The sequence below is a fragment of the Gymnoscopelus braueri genome, assembly GCF_963280865.1.
Source record: "Gymnoscopelus braueri genome assembly, chromosome: 10".
NCBI classification, from domain to species: Eukaryota; Metazoa; Chordata; class Actinopteri; order Myctophiformes; family Myctophidae; genus Gymnoscopelus; species Gymnoscopelus braueri.
Window position 1 is genome coordinate 3815107 of NC_137611.1, and position 20458 is coordinate 3835564.

The 20458-nt window shown below is 41.9% G+C and overlaps 1 protein-coding gene across 1 annotated transcript in view; it reads left to right on the forward strand.

The window, feature by feature from the left end:
- The window catches only part of astn1 (astrotactin 1), a gene marked incomplete at both ends in the record, with an annotated part of 727677 nt that overhangs the window by 628215 nt on the left and 79004 nt on the right, over positions 1-20458 (forward strand). The window contains one exon of the mRNA XM_080440454.1: positions 18731-19008. Within this exon, the coding sequence (XP_080296580.1) occupies positions 18731-19008 (278 nt within the window). The remainder of the gene's footprint in view (positions 1-18730; positions 19009-20458) is intronic.

Below are 20458 nucleotides of genomic sequence, written 5' to 3' on the forward strand. Positions count from 1 at the left end.
TCCTGTTTGGCACGGGGCGCTATTGAGCCAGTTTGTGTGCATGTTATCTCCTGGCTCTGTGTGGAAAAGTTGGAACTGAAAAACGGGAGGGATTGTACCGAACGTGACGTCACGTTCGGGTGAAAATCAGTTTGGTCTGTTTTGAGACCAATTTACAGAAAACCCCAGATATGCTGTGAAAGCCTGAGTGTTCAAACTGGGGTATTTTTTGGGATATAAGAGAGGTAGGGGAGACCAAAAATTGACCTTTTCATAGATAGCTTCATAGACCTGTGAGTTGTGCCAATTGATGTTTTTAGTTTGTGTTGGATTTATGTTCAAACAATTAACCTCTTACATCCTGAATACTTCTTAAACTTGACCTTTGGCTCTGTACTTGGTATGCTCTATTTTCCATCTATACATTAAATCTCTGTGCCGAAAATAGCCGATCTACAAGCTCACAACGCGTCGACACGTTATTTAAATGACTCAAAAGCTAGAAGGCAAAGTTTGTGTGTATTCATAAAGTGCTCTAGCTCAACACTGTCATCTGAACATCATATACAAAAGAACATCTGAAAGTGATTCAGTAGTCATTCTAAACCACTTATTTTATCACTTGTCTTGCGGTTATTTCAGAAAATCTAGATCTAAAAATAAAAAAATTAACACACCTAAAATGACGTTCCCAAAATAGCCTATAAGTGTCTGAAAACCAGTGGTGGAAAAAGTACTCAGATGTTTTACTTAAGTAAACGTATCAATACTGCACTGTAGAAATACTCTTTTAAAGTAAAAGTCTGGTATTCAGAATTTACTTGAGTAAAAGTACAAAAGTATTAGCTTCAGAATGTACTTAAAGTACCAAAAGTAGAAAGTACTCATAATGCAGAAAATCTTCCATTTCATGTTTTTCAAAATGTATAAAATCCTCCTTGAAAATAGCAGATCTACAAGCTGCGACGTGTTGTGAGCTTGTAGATCGGCTATTGTCAAATAGTCGAAGTCTATATAGGGCTAAAGTGGTCAATGTATGTTTTGTAATGATATTTTAAATCTACAAAGTAACTAGTGACTAAAGTTGCCCAATAATTGTAGTGGAGTAAAAGTACTGTATTTGCCTCTGAGATGTAATGGAGTAAAATTAAAAGTATTTAACAATGGAAATACTCCAGTAAAGTAAAATAAATACCTCAAAATTGTACTGTACAGTAGTACAGTACTTGAGTACATGTACTGTACTTGGTTACTTTACACCACTGTTAACCCAGTAAGACCTGGAACGCATCTCTGTCATTTTTAGATTTATTTGGCTATTCAAAAATAGCAGATCTACAAGCTCATAGCGCGGCACCGAGTGCTATGAGCTTGTTGATCGTAGATCTGCTATTATTTTTTATTTTTTTTAAACTGTTAGGATTTAGAATATTTTTAAGAATCGCCTCAGGTCTTAATGGGTTAAAAACTCAAAGTACAATGGAGATGAATGTGAATTGTGGTTGTTATGGTGATGGTGTGGTGTGGTTGTTATGGTGATGGTGTGGTGTGGTTGTTATGGTGATGGTGTGGTGTGGTTGTTATGGTGATGGTGTGGTTGTGTGAGCGTGTGGGAGGCGGTGAGATGGATGAACTGCCCTAAAGATACACCTTCAGGAGGCTGCAATTCGAAAATGGCCCCTGTCAAAGTCTTAACCTACCCTCCCCTACCCCCCCCCCCCCCCTCCTTCATTTTCCTCTTTTGTGTATATATATTTTTCTCTCTCGTCATACCAGTAACCTGTAAGCTGATTGTATGACATTCTGTATAGTAGTGTGTATATCTGTCTGCCTCTTATATTTCATCATGATTTGTGTGCATGGGGATCTCATCTTAAACAAGCTTAGTGCTTAATGAGGGTTTCCAGTTTAGTAGACCTTGTATTGTGAATTTGTACTTCCATGTACTGTTATGTTATGTACTGTCATGTACTATTCTCATGTCTTTCTAAATAAACTACATCAATCAATCAATGCAGGTGTGTTATGTTACTGTACATACGGTACATAATAATACATCTACATAGCTCTGAGCTCCGTTTGACTGCATGGGCCTACAGTAGCTTCTTCATTCCCTCTCCCAACTAAGCCGCCTCCCACACATGTACTCAGTGGTGGAAAAAGTACTCAAATGTTTAAAGCATTAAAAGCAGTAAAAGCATCGGCATCAAAATGTACTTCTTAAAGTATCAAAAGTAAGACGCATTGTGAGCTTGTAGATCTGCTATTTTCAAATGGCTGAAAAATACATAGGGCTGAAGTGGTTAATGTATGTTTTGTAATAATAATCAAAATCTACAAAGTAACTAGTAACTAAAGTTGTCAAATAGTTGCCTTTGAGATGTAGTGGAGTAGAAGTAAAAGTACTGAACATTGTAGTGTAGTGGAGTAGTGATGTAAAAGTACAGTAAACACACACACACACACACACACACACACACACACACACACACACACACACACACACACACACACACACACACACACACACACACACACACACACACACACCACAGCCTCTTGCAGTCACTGTATTGTGTAAGTCCTCGATCACACACACAGTCTTCAGTGCTCATAACTCTATTGAACCAAATGAACCCATGATGGGTTCATTCCAGTCCATTATTACAGCGTGGCTCCTCAGAGGCCAGTCGCCTAGAAGAGGGTCCACTTGTCTGCGTGCGTGCGTGCGTGCGTGCGTGCGTGCGTGCGTGCGTGCGTGCGTGCGTGCGTGCGTGCGTGCGTGCGTGCGTGCGTGCGTGCGTGCGTGCGTGCGTGCGTGCGTGCGTGCGTGCGTGTCTGAAGCTGATCTCACAAACCACTGGACCTATCTGTGCCAAATCTCAACACATCACTTATGCTGCGTTGACAAATAAAAGCCTGAAACTGGACTGGAACAGATCTAGGGTCAGATTTACTGATTTACTGACTCATTTTGCTGCCAATCAGCAGCCAGGGAGTTTAGTAGACTCACACACCTTTTTGAAAGGCTGAAATTATCATTTAGCATTTGTGCATTTTTTTTATTATTGATCTTACCGTCGTACCTTATCGTACAGAGAGTAAAATTATAGTGCAAATAGGATAATTATCATACATCTGGTAACAGTGATGACACATCCTCATGTGATTACATGGTATGGGATTGGCTAGTGTTGATTTTGACATCAAATTTTGATTTAGTTTTAGTCATAGTCTTTTGAATAAAATTCCATTTAGTTTTAGTCATATTTTAGTCATCTGAAATGTTTTACTGTTAGTACTGTTAGTCGACTAAATATCATAAGATTATAGTCGACTAAATCTACGGTTGATTTAGTCGACTATAATGTATGTTGGCGGTGCCTTGATGGCGTCGTGATGGCTGATTTTACACTTGGTTGCATGCTGAAAATAGCAGATCTACAATCTCACAACGCGTCGCGAGCTTGTAGATCTGCTATTTTCAGCATGCAACACCCGAGCGCAACCAAACTTAAAATGACTTGTCTTTTAGTTCTACTGGATCTCTTCTCCACTAGATCCCTCACTAACATTTTAGTCTAGTTTTTATTTGTTGACGAAATTGTCAATATATTTAGTCTTAATTTTAGTCAATTCAATTCAATTCAATTCAAAGGGCTTTATTAATGAGAAAACATACGTTTACATTGCCAAAGCAGAAAGTACAATACAACAATACAGCAATACAATCAAAACAAAGAATATGTACATTTGAAAGTCAGAATCTTCAATAGATCAATTTCTATGTACCAAGATCACTGGGTGCAGGTATAGTCATAGGTTTAGTCATCATAGCTTAGTTTTTATTTCGTCAGTGAAAAAAGGTATTCGACCAACAATTTTCGTCATAGTTTTAGTCGACGAAATGAACACTGGGATTGGCACAGACAGACTGGCAGACTCACCCATACCAGCATTTTAGCTTTTCCAATACTGATCTGTAACAACTGTAGAGGAGTGGAGGTGATGGGAGAGAGGAGGAGGGAAACGAGAGAACGAGAGGAGAGGAGGACAGGAGAAGGAGAGCAAGTGGAGGGCTGGGGGGAGGAGGAGGAGGAGGAGGAGAGATGACAGATCTTTTTCTGTCTTTTTGTCTTGTCATCATTTTTTATTCTCTGCGAGACGCTGAGTTGCTGTCCGATGTGAATGAGATTTAATGGGCTGTGAGTGTGTTGTCTGTCTGTGTATGTGTGTGCGTGTGTGTGTGTGTGTGTGTGTGTGTGTGCGTGTGTGCGTGTGTGCGTGTGCGTGTGCGTGTGTGTGTGTGTGTGTGTGTGCGCGCGTTTGTGAGAGAGATATGTGTCTGGAGGAATCTTCACAACATTCTCTTGCAAGTCATTATGTTTTCTAAAAGCTGTGTGTGTGTGCGAGCGTGTGTGTGCATTTGGTTTTGGGGAATTGTAGAATACATGGTACAATAAGTTGGATTGTGCTTTTTTAGAGAGAGAGAGAGAGAGAGAGAGAGAGAGAGAGAGAGAGAGAGAGAGAGAGAGAGACTTGGAGGGACCAAGAGGAAGGGATGAGAAGAGAGACAACTAGAAAAAGTGCTCCTCTGAGCACAGGTCTCCGCCAGGTCAGGTAGGTTATTGTGGCCTCCTGGTGGCGCTATAATAGGCCAATGTGAAAAGGGTGCCATTTCTTTCTAGGCCTTGCATGGCAATAGGACACTGCATTCATGATTTGAGGCATTTTGTTTAATTTTTTTTGTTTGTGCTAAATTAGACCTGCTGGTGGCGCTAATAACTATAGCTAATAGCTAATAACAGGCCAATGTTAAAAGGGTAGCATTTGCTCCTCAACATAGTGTGAATGTGCGTGCAAAGTTTCACCGCAATCGGACGCTGCGTTCATGATTTGCGGCAAATTGGTCAAAACAAGCCACTACTGCAAACTTTAGATGTTAATCTTAGCCAATCAGGATGGAATATGAAAAATGAAACAGATCCGGCTTGATCACATGACTATAGAGATCATGTGTACCGATTTGCTTGAAATGTGGATACAATCGGAAGGAGTAATATAAAGAAATATGTTTTACATAAGTCGGCCTCCTGGTGGCGCTATAAAAGGCAGAAGTGAAAAATGCAGGGGAAAGGTTTTTCCTTGACCTCTAGGGAGTGCGCATACAGAGTTTTACACAGATCGGTGCAGTAATAAGTAAAAACACAAATGGGTCTGTTATAGCGCCACCATGAGGCTGATTTGAAAACTTTCAAGTGGCATTTTTTCCTGGGCCTAATGGGAATGTGCGTGCAAAATGTCATGGAAATTGCATGCTGTGTTCATGATTTGAATATGAAATATTGAATATTCATGAATATGAAAAATCTGAAAGACTGATTTTGTTTGATGACTATAGAGATACTGTGTACCGATTTGCATGATTTTTGGGCAAAATCTGTAGGAGTACTGTCAAAAAATATGTTTTGCACAAATCGGCCTCCTGGTGGCGCTATAGCAGGCCTATGTGAAAAATGTGGGGCAGAGGTTCTGCTCTGGCATCCAGGGAGTGTGTGTGCACAGTTTGGCTGGGATCAAGCCAACGGTGCCGGAGATTAGCTGTACACAAAATGACAGAATGACACACGGACGGACGGACACACACACACACACACACACACACACACACACGGACGGACGGACAGGGGGTAAAACAAACTCTCTCGCCAAGCCTTTCGGCCTGGCGGAGACAATAAGAAAATAAATACAGGGAGAGAACCAAAAAACTATGTTTTAGTTTTTCTGGTATCGCTGCTGTAGCATGAGTCTTCATATAATACTCACTGAGCTTACTGACAAGACAATGAAGATACAGGACAGAGAGAAGAGTTGACCTTGGCTTGTATCTACAGGCATGCATTCCTAAACGTTTCAGGCTGCGACCCCCCCAACATAATCATATTTGAACTGGGAACCCCCCAACATGACAAGCACTTGGACGTGTAGGCATTACATTTAGTTTGACTGAGTCGGTTCCACAGATACTGTGTCAAATGTCACGTAAGAAGGAGGCAAACGTTGTTAAAATAGCCGAATTACAAGCTCACAACGCCCCGCACTATGAGGCGTCGTGAGCTTATAGATCGGCTATTTTTTACAATGTTTGCCTCCTTACGTGATATTTGACAACTTGGCCAATTTGATATTACAAAGGTCTTAAAAGTCCTTAAATTGTAGCTTTAGAAATGGGCGGATACCCTATATATACTTATAATATAAACTATATATATAATAATATAAACAAAAAGTTCGGAAACGTAACAATTATTGGTCAATTATTTCTCCCCTTTAAAAATACCAATTGGTATTGTGTTTTATATCATTTGTATCTTTGATTAGACACCTTTACAACGAGGTAGGCCTACAGCTTGTAAGGATGGGGCATTGGTGGAATGAGCAACACAGCTAAACGTGTGGGTAGCGCCCACCAAAATACCCCAATGTGTCTCTGTTGGTAGTCGCTCTTGTTTTGAGCGACCTGCCAGCTCACACCAGCTCTAAGGGCAAAGCCTCACCACCAAGGACAAGGTCAGGGAGAGGGGTCTGCAATATCTGGACTTATTTCACGGCTATATATAGCTAGAGAGAGTGAGTGTGGGAGAGGGGAGTGACAAGAGGAACTTCAGCTGGCCAGAAATATATTATTGCAAGAATATAATATTATAGCTCTCCCTCTATCGGCCCATCATGGTTCACCTTGGAGGAGATGATGAGATGCCTCATTTATTTAGAACCAAGACGTCCAGGGAGAAGAATCCTTATAATAGGCCTTCATCATCATCATCATCATCATCACTGCTCACAGTGTAGGACCTAGGCCTGTCTCAGTGTGGTACGCGTCATCATTCCACATATAACCCAGCCTCAGTGCTGGAAAGTAACTAAGTACGTGTACTCAAGTACTGTGCATCAAGTACAATTTTGAGGTATTTTTATTTTACTGGAGTATTTCCAATTTTCTGTACTTTTACTTCTACTCCATTACATCTCAGAGGCAAATATCGTACTTTTACTCCACTACAATTATTTGAAAACTTTAGATACTAGTTACTTTGTAGATTTTTATTATTATTACAAAAAACATACAGTAACCACTTCAGCCCTATTTATATTTCTGTTTGGAAATAGCAGATCTAAAAGCTTGTTTTGTGAGTTTTATACATTTGAAAACTTGTGAAATGAGACATTCTGCTTAATGAGTACTTTTTTTTAAAGCATATTTTGATACCAATACTTTTGTACTTTTACTCAAGTACATTTTATATTCCGGACTGTTACTGGTAACAGAGTATTTCTACATTGCAGTATTGATACTTTTACTTACATCAAACATTTGAGTACTTTTTCAACCAGTGAACCTAGCCTCGTTCCCAGCCTTTACTCATCTCCCAAGAGAAAAGCCTGGTCACGACCTAATGCAGAGAGGGTCTACAGGGGTGGCACTTCCGTCGTACCTATTTCCCCCGGAAATGTTTCAACCAATCACTACACTTGTTTCATCCACGGAGAATGTAAACAGATTTGTGTCAACGTCATCTCCTTGGGCAGTACTTCCGCCAAATGACTATAACTAGTCCAACCCGGTCTACGCATCCGTGGAGGGATATGCACACATAATCTGGCAACCCGGGAGGCAGTTCGTCCCGTAGCTCGCGGGGCCATCCCACAGCTGGGCAGCCCCGTAACCATGGTGATGGTCTCACCACCCTACCTACCTGGGTCCACCATAGCTGAGTGGTTAGTGAGCCCGCCTAGGGAGCCAGAGGCCCTGGTTGCCCCAGGTTCGAATCCAGGCCAGGTCAGCATATGTGTCGATGAAATGATATCTGTCCCTGAGCAAGACTCTTAACCCCTAATTGCTCACAGGTTCTCATTGTAAACAAGACCGCAAGGACAACTGAACGACCTGTTAAAAAAAGGATTATCCTTATCCTACCTACCACTACAGAGCATTGGCAAATTATAGTAGGATACCTAAAAAAAACTATAATGTAGACTTACTGTCTACCCTAGCCATCTGTACTGCTAAAAAAAAACACTCAGTGACCCCGAAAAAATAAAATAATTGATTACTCTACATGTCATCATGAGATAAATTACATGGTATTGGAAGGGCGTAGACCAGGGCCGATAAAAAAACAGCATTTTATGCAGTATCGCAGCTTTTCCAGAGTCTGGTATTGGAATGGGAACTACTCTATTAATGTAACAGTCCATCCTCTGACAGGTGAAGACAGTAGAGCTGGCGATCAGAGCTGCTTGGTTGGAGCCCTGCCAGCATGGACGTGGATAGATGACATGCTGGCTGCCGAGCAGCAGGGGGCAGCGTACAATATCTGAATGATTCGATGATTCAGAGGGCTTCCTGGAACATGCCAAGAAAACCTCGCACCGGAAGTTCGATGGAATACATTGCAATGGATGGAGCCGGCTGGGCCAGCTCATGAACAAACCAGCCTGATCTCCAGAGATTACCGTAACATTGCACGGAACGAGTGCACTTCATTCCGTGGATAGTCGCCTAGAAACCCCGAAATTGCGTGCATATGTACGGCGAGTCCCACGGTGGGCGTAACCAGTCACAACCCGGAAAAACCCGGAAGCAGAGCAGTCCCCACAACAAAATGTACGATTCTGTGCCTATCGGTACATAACTGAAACGGCGCTGAGTAGGCACAGGCGAACGTCACACCGTTCAGGACGGCAACTCGGTCGCCTTAGCTCCCTCGGTGGTCCTTCACGGGGTGACAGTTCGCCTGTGACTGCGCGCCTCCGTCATGGTTTTGTCACAAAGGGAGCGCCGTACATATGCACGCAATTTGGGGGTTTCGAGGCGGCTATCCACGGAATGAAGTGCACTCGTTCCGTGCAATGTTACGGTAATCTCTGGAGATCGGGTTGAACAAACACTATTTCTGAACGATTAGCGACTTTTGTCATATAATTCAGGTTCAGGAATATAAAAGAAGACATAATTATCACAGGTTGTTTTCTAATTACTTGCTTTTCGATGTCCACAGCACATCATTTTATTGAGGCATCTAAACAGTGGCAGGTATCTTTTCTGTCTTGGAGATATCGCGCGATTTTGTTGCCAGACAGGACACGGTGGACAGTCTCCCGATACTTTGGCCGAAATTATGCAGTGTACACATCGAAGAGCAAGTGATTAGAAAACAACCTGTGATAATTATGTCTTCTTTTATATTCCTGAACCCATTATACTGTATGACAAAGTTCGCAATCGTTCAGAAATAGTGTTTGTTCATGAGCGGGTCCAGACGGCTCCATCCACTGCAATGTATTTCATCAAACTTCCGGTGCGACGTTTGCATGAGTGTCAATCTGTCACTTGCTTTCTCCAGTTTTAGCTCTCACAGAAACGCATGCACGTACACACACACACAAACACACACACACACACACACACACACACACACGCACACACTAAACATTGCTCAGGGGTCAGAGTGTGTGAAAGAGACCTAATTTACATAACCCCTTACCGATTGGTTAAGGGCTTATCGGACGAGCAATCCCGCTGACCCAATCACAGAGCCCCGGAGTTATATGTTAACATTATCACACACACACACACACGCAATATAGTACATTATATTGTCTTAATGACTAAGTATAGTTCACCAATACACACGTACTGTGTGTGTGTGTGTGTGTGTGTGTGTGTGTGTGTGTGTGTGTGTGTGTGTGTGTGTGTGTGTGTGTGTGTGTGTGTGTGTGTGTGTGTGTGTGTGTGTGTGTGTGTGTGTGTGTGTGTGTGTGTGTGTGTGTGTGTGTGTGTGTGTGTGCGTGCGTGCGTGCGTGCGTGCGTGCGTGCGTGCGTGCGTGCGTGCGTGCATCACTCAGCTCTTAAAGTGTATCATATTTCATCAGAAAGGAGTCTCTCACAACGAGTATGTTCCCTAATTGGTGCATGAGGTTTTAAAGGCCTGTGTTTACCGCTGAGCGCTCTGCCCTGAAATAACCCGTCTAAATAAACGAAAGAAAATTACAAAGTTTAGCCTTAAACACACCTAATCCTCTTCTTTTGTTCAACTCTCTCTCTCTCTCTCTCTCTCTCTCTCTCTCTCTCTCTCTCTCTCTCTCTCTCTCTCTCTCTGTCTCTCTCCTCTCTCTGTCTCCCCACACAACTCCCACAGACATACAGACAGACAGACAGTGGTGGAAATAGTACTTGAGAATAGCAGATCTACAAGCAGTGTGTGTGTGTGTGTGTGTGTGTGTGTGTGTGTGTGTGTGTGTGTGTGTGTGTGTGTGTGTGTGTGTGTGTGTGTGTGTGTGTGTGTGTGTGTGTGTGTGTGTGTGTGTGTGTGTGTGTGTGTGTGTGTGTGTGTGTGTGTGTATACAAATCCCAGCCAAACAAAATATCAGCCTGTTGTGATATTAGTCGTGGCAGGGGGTTTATGTTTCTGTCTGCCCTGTCAACAAGTTATAATGTAAATAATGTAAGCCTATAGCGTTGCTATAGAGTTACCATGGTCCCCTGGTAGTTCTCAGATAGGCCTGTGTGCAATAGAGAAGACACAATAATGGAGTCTGGAGTCCCACTCCAGCCTGAAAAACAATAAAAGCTATATGGGGGTAAAATAATGCGATAGCCCCAGTCTCAGTTTGCTTTGTAATGGCATTCAATACTTGGCATGCATTCACGGAGCAGTTGAGCCGAGGACTTAATTGTATACCTAAACATTTCAAGTTTTGTTGCAGCAGAGATCAACTTTCTTACATTGCGATCGATTTTGAATTGAATCTGGGAACTCTGGTTAAGCACACTCAGCAGGTTCTCCATTTAAGCAAAGTTGACAGGAGGGAGAGAAACAAATGGACCAGGCATCAGGAGTGTGTGTGTGTGTACGCTGGGTGCGCCCCCTACTGGCCTGTGATCAACGGTGGAAAAAAGTACTCAAATGTTTTACTTTAGTAAAAGTATCAATACTGCAATGTAGAAGTAGCCTACTCTGTTACAAGTAAAAGTCCGGAATTCAAAATTGAGTAAAAGTACAAAAGTATTGGTATCAAAATGTATTTAAAGTACCAAAAGTAAAAGTACTAAAATGTTTGAAAATAGCAGATCTACAAGCTCACAACGTGTCGCATCGCGACGCATTGTGAGCTTGTAGATCAGCTATTTTCAAAAAAATGTTTGCCTATGTCTAGCCTTTACTAATAGCCTATGTGTGAAATACGGCTGAAGTGGTTAATGTATGTTTAATAATGTAATAATTTATATCTGAAAAGTAACTAGTAACTAAAGCTATCTAGTAATTGTAGTGGAGTAAAAGTACATTATTTACCTCTGAGATGTAGTGGAGTAGAAGTAAAAGTACTGAAAACTGGAAATACTCCAGTAAAGTAGCTGTGTATACATTTATTGCTCATGTGTGTACGATATGCTATGCGTTTTTATTCCCATCTCATCACCATATTCCTTGTAGCCTATGACTGTAATAACCATAAAGTAACCTCCTTAATAATACATGTAATTTGTAAAATGATAGACACTGTACTGTTGTTATAGCAGAGACTGAAGTTGGAAAGGCTGTTGCCCAGTGGCCGTGTCAGCGCCAATCATGCTGGCGGTGGTACGTGCACCCAACGCACGCACCCGCTCATTCGCTGAACGCATCAATTAATGTTGAGGGGGGGGGGGCTTTGATTTGGTGTAGTTCCACGCATAGATATATATAAAGGCTAGATGACTCACCCGCGCTGCTGGCCAATGGAGTACGACGTTGCCACATGGCGGCCATCTTGCGACGGTCATTCATAACATTATGTCTATGGTGCATGTACATTGAAATAACCATAGCGTGCTAAATTTTCATCCGATTTTCAAATGGTTTGGTGTGTTGTAAACACCAAAGATGTAGTTATGATACTGCATACTTAATGTTATAAAAAAAAAAAAACATGATTATAATTATAAGTATGAAGTATCATAACTACATCTTTGGTGTTTACAACACACCAAACCGTTTGAGAATCGGATGAAAATTGAGCACGCTATGGTTATTTCAAAGTACATGCACCGTAGACATAATGTTATGAATGACCGTCGCAAGATGGCCGCGGTTGAGCTACGCTTGCGACGCCCCCTTGAGCCATCTAGCCTTTATATATATCTATGGTTCCACGGCCCTGAGGCCCTGCCTACACCGTGGGGAGACTATAGGGTTCAGTCACAGTAGAATGTTTGGAACCCTGCAGTGTTGATTTTGACAGCAAATTTGTATTTAGTTATAGTCATAGTCTTTTGAATAAAATTCCATTTAGTTTTAGTCATATTTTAGTCATCTGAAATGTTTTACTGTTAGTCTAGTTTTAGTCGACTAAATATCATAAGATTATAGTCGACTAAATCTACAGTTGATTTAGTCGCCTAAAATGTATGTTGGCGGTGCCTTGATGGCGTCATAATGGCTGATTTTACACTTGGATGCATGCTGAAAATAGACGATCTACAAGCTCACAACGCGCCGCAGCGCGACGCGTTGTGAGCTTGTAGATCTGCTTTTTTCAGAGCACAACACCCGACACCAAACATAAAATGACTTGTCTTTTAGTTCTACTGGATCTCATCTTAGTCTAGTTTTTATTTGTTGACGAAATTGACAGTAGCCTATATTTAGTCTTAGTTTTAGCCATCATAGCTTGGTTTTTATTTCGTTTTTTATCTACTTTTCGTCAGTGAAAAAAGGTAGTTGACTAGCATTTTTTCGTCATAGTTTTATTCGACAAAATCAACACTGGAACCCATGGGTGCAAACAGGAGTCACAGGCAGGATTTTCTGTTCAAATGTTTATTCATAATAAATCTGAGCTGAGCTGTAGCCGGTGGAACAGAAGAACAGGTCAACAGGCAGAGATGGTCCTTGAGGCAGAACTTCCAGGTTGGGGTTGAATAGAAGGTCAGAGCAGACTCAGAGCACTATGTGTATTCACAATAATAGAACATAAATACAGCAGCATCTATATAGACCTGGCAGAGAAGCAAGGGTTATTATGAACCAGCTTATGTACAGTACAGGACTGATTGAACATGAGCAGCATCTGTCTCTTCTGCCTCATTCTGCTCAAACAGAGTCAGGGTGCTGCTCACCCTCTACCACCCCAGCAACCACCTGTCCTTTTGGATCTACTTTTATGTATACTGAGGGATTCGGAGTTCCTATTGGTAGGGAGATGTAATGTGCTTTCTCAGAGTACCTTAACCCATTAATACCTGGAACGCATCTGTGTCACTTTAGATGTCTTTGGCTATTCAAAAATATCAGATATACAAGTTCATAGCGCGGCACCGAGTGCCGCGCTATGAACTTGTAGATCTGCTATTTTTGAAAAATCTTTTTTTTAATTTTTTTTCCAAAAACTGTTAGGATTTAGATTTTTTTTAAAGAATCGCCTCAGGTCTTAAAGGGTTAAAGCAGATCCAGTTAATCGCCCAAACCGGGCCCGGCGCCACGGGGGTGCCTGAGGGGGCCTGGCACCCTCAGTTTCAAATCGTGCCCCCTCAGTTTATGTTTTAAAATTATATGTTTTTTGGAAATGTATTTATTTTATTTTTTTATAATAAATGTTTTGATAAAAAAAATCGGTAAAATCAGGCAAAAATAAGAATTAAATAACATAAGCCTAACCTAACCCTGACCCTAAAACCGAAATAAAATAACAAATAAACGCCCCAAAACGTCCAAAATCCACCCAATAACGCATGCATGCGTCGCCATTGGGGTGCACCCTCACAATTTTCAATTGCACCCTTAGTCATTTCATCCTGGCGCCGGGCCTGGCCCAAACCAAAATACATTTTATATTCAATAAATGTGATCCATTCATGAGTTGTCCTGAGTCCTGACAGAAGTGAACATTTTATGTAAATGTATAGCTCCAGAACCTGAAGAAGGGGAGCTGTAAGTTTCATATTATTCTCAGAGCGTCTCTATCACTCCACAGGATGTCCTCACCACATGCTGCTGTGGGGAACGCTGCCTTGTTGTACAGCTGTTCTGAACTTCTATTTACCCAAATATTTACACTTGAATTAAATCTGTGCTTCCTGATGCAGGAGAGCGACTGCACAGGAGTTTGATGTACTGTAGCACCCTGTGGTGAGAAGTAACTAAGTACATTTACTTAAGTACAATTATGAGGTGTTTGTACTTTACTGGAGTATTTCCAATTTTAGTACTTTTACTTCTACTCCACTTGTGATGGCTGACTCAGCAGCCACACATTGAGACAGCCTATATTGTATGGTGATTTCCAGTGGTGGAAAATGTACTCAAATGTTTTACTTAAGTAAAAGTATCAATACTGCAATGTCGAAGTACTCTGTTACAAGTAAAAGTCCGGAATAAAACATTTACTTGAGTAAAAGTACAAAAGTATTGGTATCAAAATGTACTTAACTCATTCAGTGCCAAACTTATTAATTAATATGTAGCACACCGGCCTTATGAAGAGGAGCTCTGCACACTTAAACGAAAAGGGAGAACAAACAGCTACACCTGTAATGGAGAATATTGTGCTGTACGATGTAGTCTGTCCTAATCGTACCTTAGGGCGCTGGTGTTGGCGAGTGCGTCACTTAAGCCTCTGTGATGAAAGCTTTTCCCTGCCCTCATTAGAATACGGCCAATGGCGCCGGTTGTAAACAATAAGGGAGGTGGAGACTGAAAATGAGGGGGCAGGATTATTAAATGGTGAAATGTGAAATGGCCTGTTCAGACACGCCCATTCAGAAAATCCATGAAATGAAGATGAAAGACTGAGTGTTAAAAAAAAAAACACTCAGTCTCAGTGGACTCTGGGGAGCCCAAAAATATGTATATCTTAAAAAAAAACTTAAATTCATGGTGTACCCCCTTTATAACTTTCAATGAACAACAAGTAAATATCAATGCTTCACACTACTACAACACTACCACAATCTCCAAAGCAATTACAAATATATATATATCACAACCCCCCTCTGCCATTCTGACTTGGTCCAGCCCAATTACACTGGCCACCAAACAGCACCACTTGGTACATGTTAAGCTTTCAATAATCCCTTAGCATTACCCATGCATGCCATATTGCACCTCTCATACATATTTCATTGCAGTCATATATATTACACATTGCACTTGCCCCTCATGATTATCAGTCAATAAATACTTACAATCATTGTGCAAAATACAACTGTGCAAACTGCTATAAAGTGCCAAACATCAGTAACAGAGGGTCTCTCTGTTACAGGTCCAAGTCCTGATGGTTTGATATGGTCGCTGACTATTGCTGCCTATAACGGAATAACGCTATAGGGCTGACAGCCTACTCGACTTAGTCTTTCGTTAAGTCTCTCTAGTCTTAATGTGGTGAATCCATCCATCCATCCATCCATCCATCCATCCATCCATCCATCCATCCATCCATCCATCTTCATCCACTTATCCAGAGGGTCGTGGAGGTAACAGTTCCAGCAGAGAATCTGTCTTCCCACATCAGCCACTTACCTCTGGGGAATCCCGGGGCGTTCCAACTAAGGCCAGCATGGAGATATAATCTCCACTGGTCCTTGGTCTACAAATGTCACTGTGAACCACATGATGTTTTTATTTTTTCTTCTGAGAGCCATCATCTTTCAATTCATCATCTTTCTCTTTATCATCATGTCATAATCTTCTTATATTAGATGCTTGGACCTTGTTGCCACTTGCAGTTTTTTTATTTCTTTATTTATAGTGGGATCGTTTGTTTCTCTTTTTACAGGCCTATGTTGTTTTCAGTTATTGTTGGCAGTCATGACAGCCAGTTCCCACCTGATGTTATGAGGGAGTTCAGACTGCTCCAGACGGTACTGAATAACTGCTAGCTTGCATAACATCTTCAGATTAGACATTACATCTAAGACATACAGGTCATCAGATATGGGCTGTAGTCCAAAGACGATAATACGATCTCCCACCATGCAACAGCCCATCCAAGACATCCCACACGGGGCTTTTCCTTTGGGCTTAACCTTCTTCCATGACCACGTCTGTGGATTGAATTTCCACATCAAGTCCTGGTCTAAGTTGCCACCAAATATGTACAGCTCTCCATTGTAGGGAAAGGCTGAATGACCAAAGCGTCCTCTTGGAAGACGCTGTGCAGAAGGTGTGCTCAGCCAGCAGTTGGTCTCTGTGTCAAACACACTGATGTTGTTGTAATATTCCCCGAGGGGCCTGTAGCCCCCAAATACAAACATCTTAGTCCCGATGATGGTGACAGAATGACCAGTTGAAGCAGGTGGTGGTGTTCCTCTGGTGTTAATTAAAGACCAGACCATTGTGGTGGTGTCCAGCTTGTAGATGTCATTAGTGGGTCCAGTCAGCTGGGTGACTCCTCCATAGACGTACATGACCTTCCTCAAGACACAGGCTGAGTGGTTGTACCTCCTCCCTGGAACAGTACCAGAAACATTGGGTTTGGACCATCTGTGGTTGTCAACATCAAATGAATAAAGCACATTGCAGTAAGGACGTCCCCCCCAGATATAGACCATATCTTCTACCAGAACAGCTGTGAAGGGAACATCAACGGGACGTTTTCGTCTTGCAGTCGTCACTGGGGCCAACTTCACCCAGCGTAGAGACACTGTGTTCAACATGTGGACTTCAATCTGACCACGGCTGTTCCTGTACCTGTTACTGTTATTGTAACCTCTAAATGAGTACACCTTGTGTCCGACTGCCACAGCAGCGCAGAGGTCATTCCCATGTCCTCCTTTCAGATGTATCGTCCAGCGAAACATTTCACACACCAGCACCACTGTGAATCAGAGCAACTAATTTACAGAAGCGGTTAGAAGGCAGGGCTTGTTGTTGCTAAAATTTGCTGAAGAGAGTTGTGTTGGAAAATAAAATAAAAAAACATTTAAAAGGACAATTATATTGGATGTGATGACGATGTTGTGATGTCATTCGTTGATGACATCCTTATGTGGAATAGCTAATGACGTTACTCTTTAGAACTACTGAATCATCTGGTATGGAGATAATGTAGGGGGCAGTGGACACCTGGCTGACCAGTATCAGCCAGGTGCTCCTTGTTTCTAATTAAGGGTGGGGTTTATTGGCACAGGAATAGAATGGCTGAGCTGCTTGCATTCAGGGGATCCCCTTGCTGTAAGGTTGGTGTACCTGAGGAGGACAAGAGCTGGAAGGCATGGCTTTTCTAAATGTATCGGCATATTGGCTGCCTGGTGAAATAGTAAGTATGGTAAAAAAGTATGCCCTTATTCCTAGCCATGGTTCACATGACGCTTGTATACAAGCGCCATGGTTCACATGACGCTTGTATACAAGCGTCATGGTGCCGAGTCCCCCTGGTCTAAAGTTGTGTTCGATTTTTTCACATTGCCATCTCTCACATAAACATAAATGTTCAGATTTCAAATATAAAGTGCTTACCACCGAGCCACGGATGTTACAAGGCGATAAGTACTCGTATCTCCCGTATTGTTAAATAAAAAGCATTTTAATCCCATCGCCGGCCATTTTCTCCAAATTGTCTCCGATACTTTCAACCATGCGACACTAATGGTTGGGAGGTGTATTGCACTCTGATACATTACAAAAAAGAAAAAAAAAGAAAAAGAAAATGGCCGGCGATGGGATTAAAATGCTTTTTATTGAACAATACGGGAGATACGGGTACTCATCGCGGTCCGCGTCGCCTTGTAACATCCGTGGCTCGGTGGTAAGCACTTTATATTTGAAATCTGAACGTTTATGTTTATGTGAGAGATGGCAATGTGAATAAATCAAACACAACTTTAGACCAGGGGGACTCGGCACCATGACTGTCATGGTATGACAGTCATGTTTCAGGGCTACCCTTATTCCATGCTGCTGTCTCCTCTGTTACGCCAGCCAATGTATGGTATTGTATGTATGCTTGTTTCTGGCTTTATCATCATCCCTGTGCCAAGGCCAAAAATACATTGTAAAAAAAAAAGTGCTTAGGAAGCGAGATACAGCCTTTTTCAGTAAGAAGTTAAACAAGAAGTGAATGGAGCAGCAAATCTTCAAATCATCATATCTTGGGTTCTGTTTTTTTTTTTATGACGTCGGCGACGTCATTGGCACTGAATATTAAAGTACCAAAAGTAAAAGTACTAAAATGTATGAAAATAGCAGATCTACAAGCTCACAACGCGTCACAATGCGACGCGTTGTGAGCTTGTAGATCGGCTATTTTGAAGACGATTTTATGCATTTTAGACATAATGATAACTTGTGAAAAGGGACATTCTGCATAATGACGAGTACTTTTACTTTTGGTACTTTAAGTATATTTTGATGCCAATACGTTTGTACTTTTACTCAAGTAAATTTTGATTACCGGACTTTTACTTTGTAATAGAGTATTTATTTCTGCATTGCAGTATTGATACTTTTACTTAAGTAACATATTTGAGTACTTTTTTCCACCACTGAGTCCAGGCCATGTAATGGATGGAATGCTGTAATCATTCAGTCAATCAGCTGTCCTAATCTAACCCCTCCTCCTGTCTCCTCTCCTCCAATCAGCTGTCCTAATCTAACCCCTCCTCCTGTCTCCTCTCCTCCAATCAGCTGTCCTAATCTAACCCCTCCTCCTGTCTCCTCTCCTCCAATCAGCTGTCCTAATCTAACCCCTCCCCCCGCCTCCTCTCCTCCAGGTAACTCTCCGTCAGAGGAGTCAGAGGAGCGGGACAAGGAGCCGCGGACCCTGACCTACCCGGCCTACATCGCCAGTCTGCTGGACACGGGCGCCAAGCGGCTGGCGGCGGGCGTGCGCATGGACTGCTCCAGCCAGGGGCAGTGCCCGCGCTCGTGCCACCTCTGTCACATGAGCCCCGGGTCGGCCGGGACGAGGACGCAGTCTGAGCCCGTCCTGCTGCAGATCACCAAGGCCGCTCCGCTCTACGAACTGGTGTCCAACAACGAGACCTACCAGGTGGGCGGGTGTGTGTGTGCGGTAGGGGTGGGACGATATATCGATATATCGCGATACTTTCTCCCGCGATAAATAATCGATATCCTCCCGAAAAATATCGATATTATATATATATATATATATATATATTTTTTTAGTTTGTGACAGTGGTGGAAAAAGTACTCAAATTCTTTACTTAAGTAAAAGTACCAATACTGCAATGTAAAAATACTCTGTTACAAATAAAAGTCCAGAATTAAAAATGTACTTGAGTAAAAGTACAAAAGTATTGGCATCAAAATGTACTTAAAGTACCAAAAGTAAAAGTACTAAATATTTGAAAATAGCCGATCTACAAGCTCACAACGCGTCGCGATGCGACGCGTTGTGAGCTTGTAGATCTGCTATTTTCAAATAGCCTAGGTTTAAAATAGGTTTAAAGTGGTTATTGTATGTTTCATTATATCATAATTTATATCTGAAAAGTAACTAGTAACTAAAGTTTTCAAATAATTGTAGTGGAGTAAAAGTACAATATTTGCCTCTGAGATGTAGTGGAGTAGAAGTAAAAGTATTGGAAATTGGAAATACTCAAGTAAAGTACAAATACCTAAAAATTGTACTTAAGTACAGTACTTAAGTAAATGTGCTTAGTTACTTTCCACCACTGGTTTGTGATAAGTTGTTTTTCCTACTCTGTATTTGTGTAATGATGATTTTGAACTGTTTGGTGCTATTTTATGTGTTTATGAATTGAATACAAGGACTATCGTGATATATCGTTGGTGAATTTTCATGCAATATATCGTGATATCGCAATATATCGATATTTTCAGATATCGTGATATATCGTTGGTGAAATTTCTTGCAATATATATCGAATATCGTGATATCGCAATATATCGAACATCGTCGAATATCGTGATATATATTGTTATCGTGGGCCTAATATCGTGATATATATCGTATCGTGAGGTACCCATATGGTCCCACCCCTAGTGTGCGGCACTGTGCGTGTGTGTTTGTGTGTGTGTGCGCGCGTGTGTATGCGCTTGTGTTTGTGTGTGTGTGTGTGTGCGTGTGTGTGTGCGTGTGTGCATGTGTGTGCGTGCGTGCGTGTGTGTGTGTGTGCGCGTGTGACGGCCAATATACACCAGAGAATTTTCGCACACACGCACACATATACGCACACACACACTTTTCGTCGTAGTTTAAAGTTTGCGTATGCGGGACTCACGTATCCGCGCGCCTGGTGGAGCCGGTATCATTGATCTAAACAAACGTGCTGTACCTACACGCCACGCATACGCGCTCTTTGAAAAGTCTGGTGTAGATCGGCCGTGAGAGAGGGTAAAATTTGACCTGAGGCCGATTCTACAAAAAAATCAGTAGTTTGCACACTTTCATGATATTTCAGTAAAAAAAAAAAAAACTGATGTACAAGCTCGCACCGCCCGGCGTTTTGGCATTG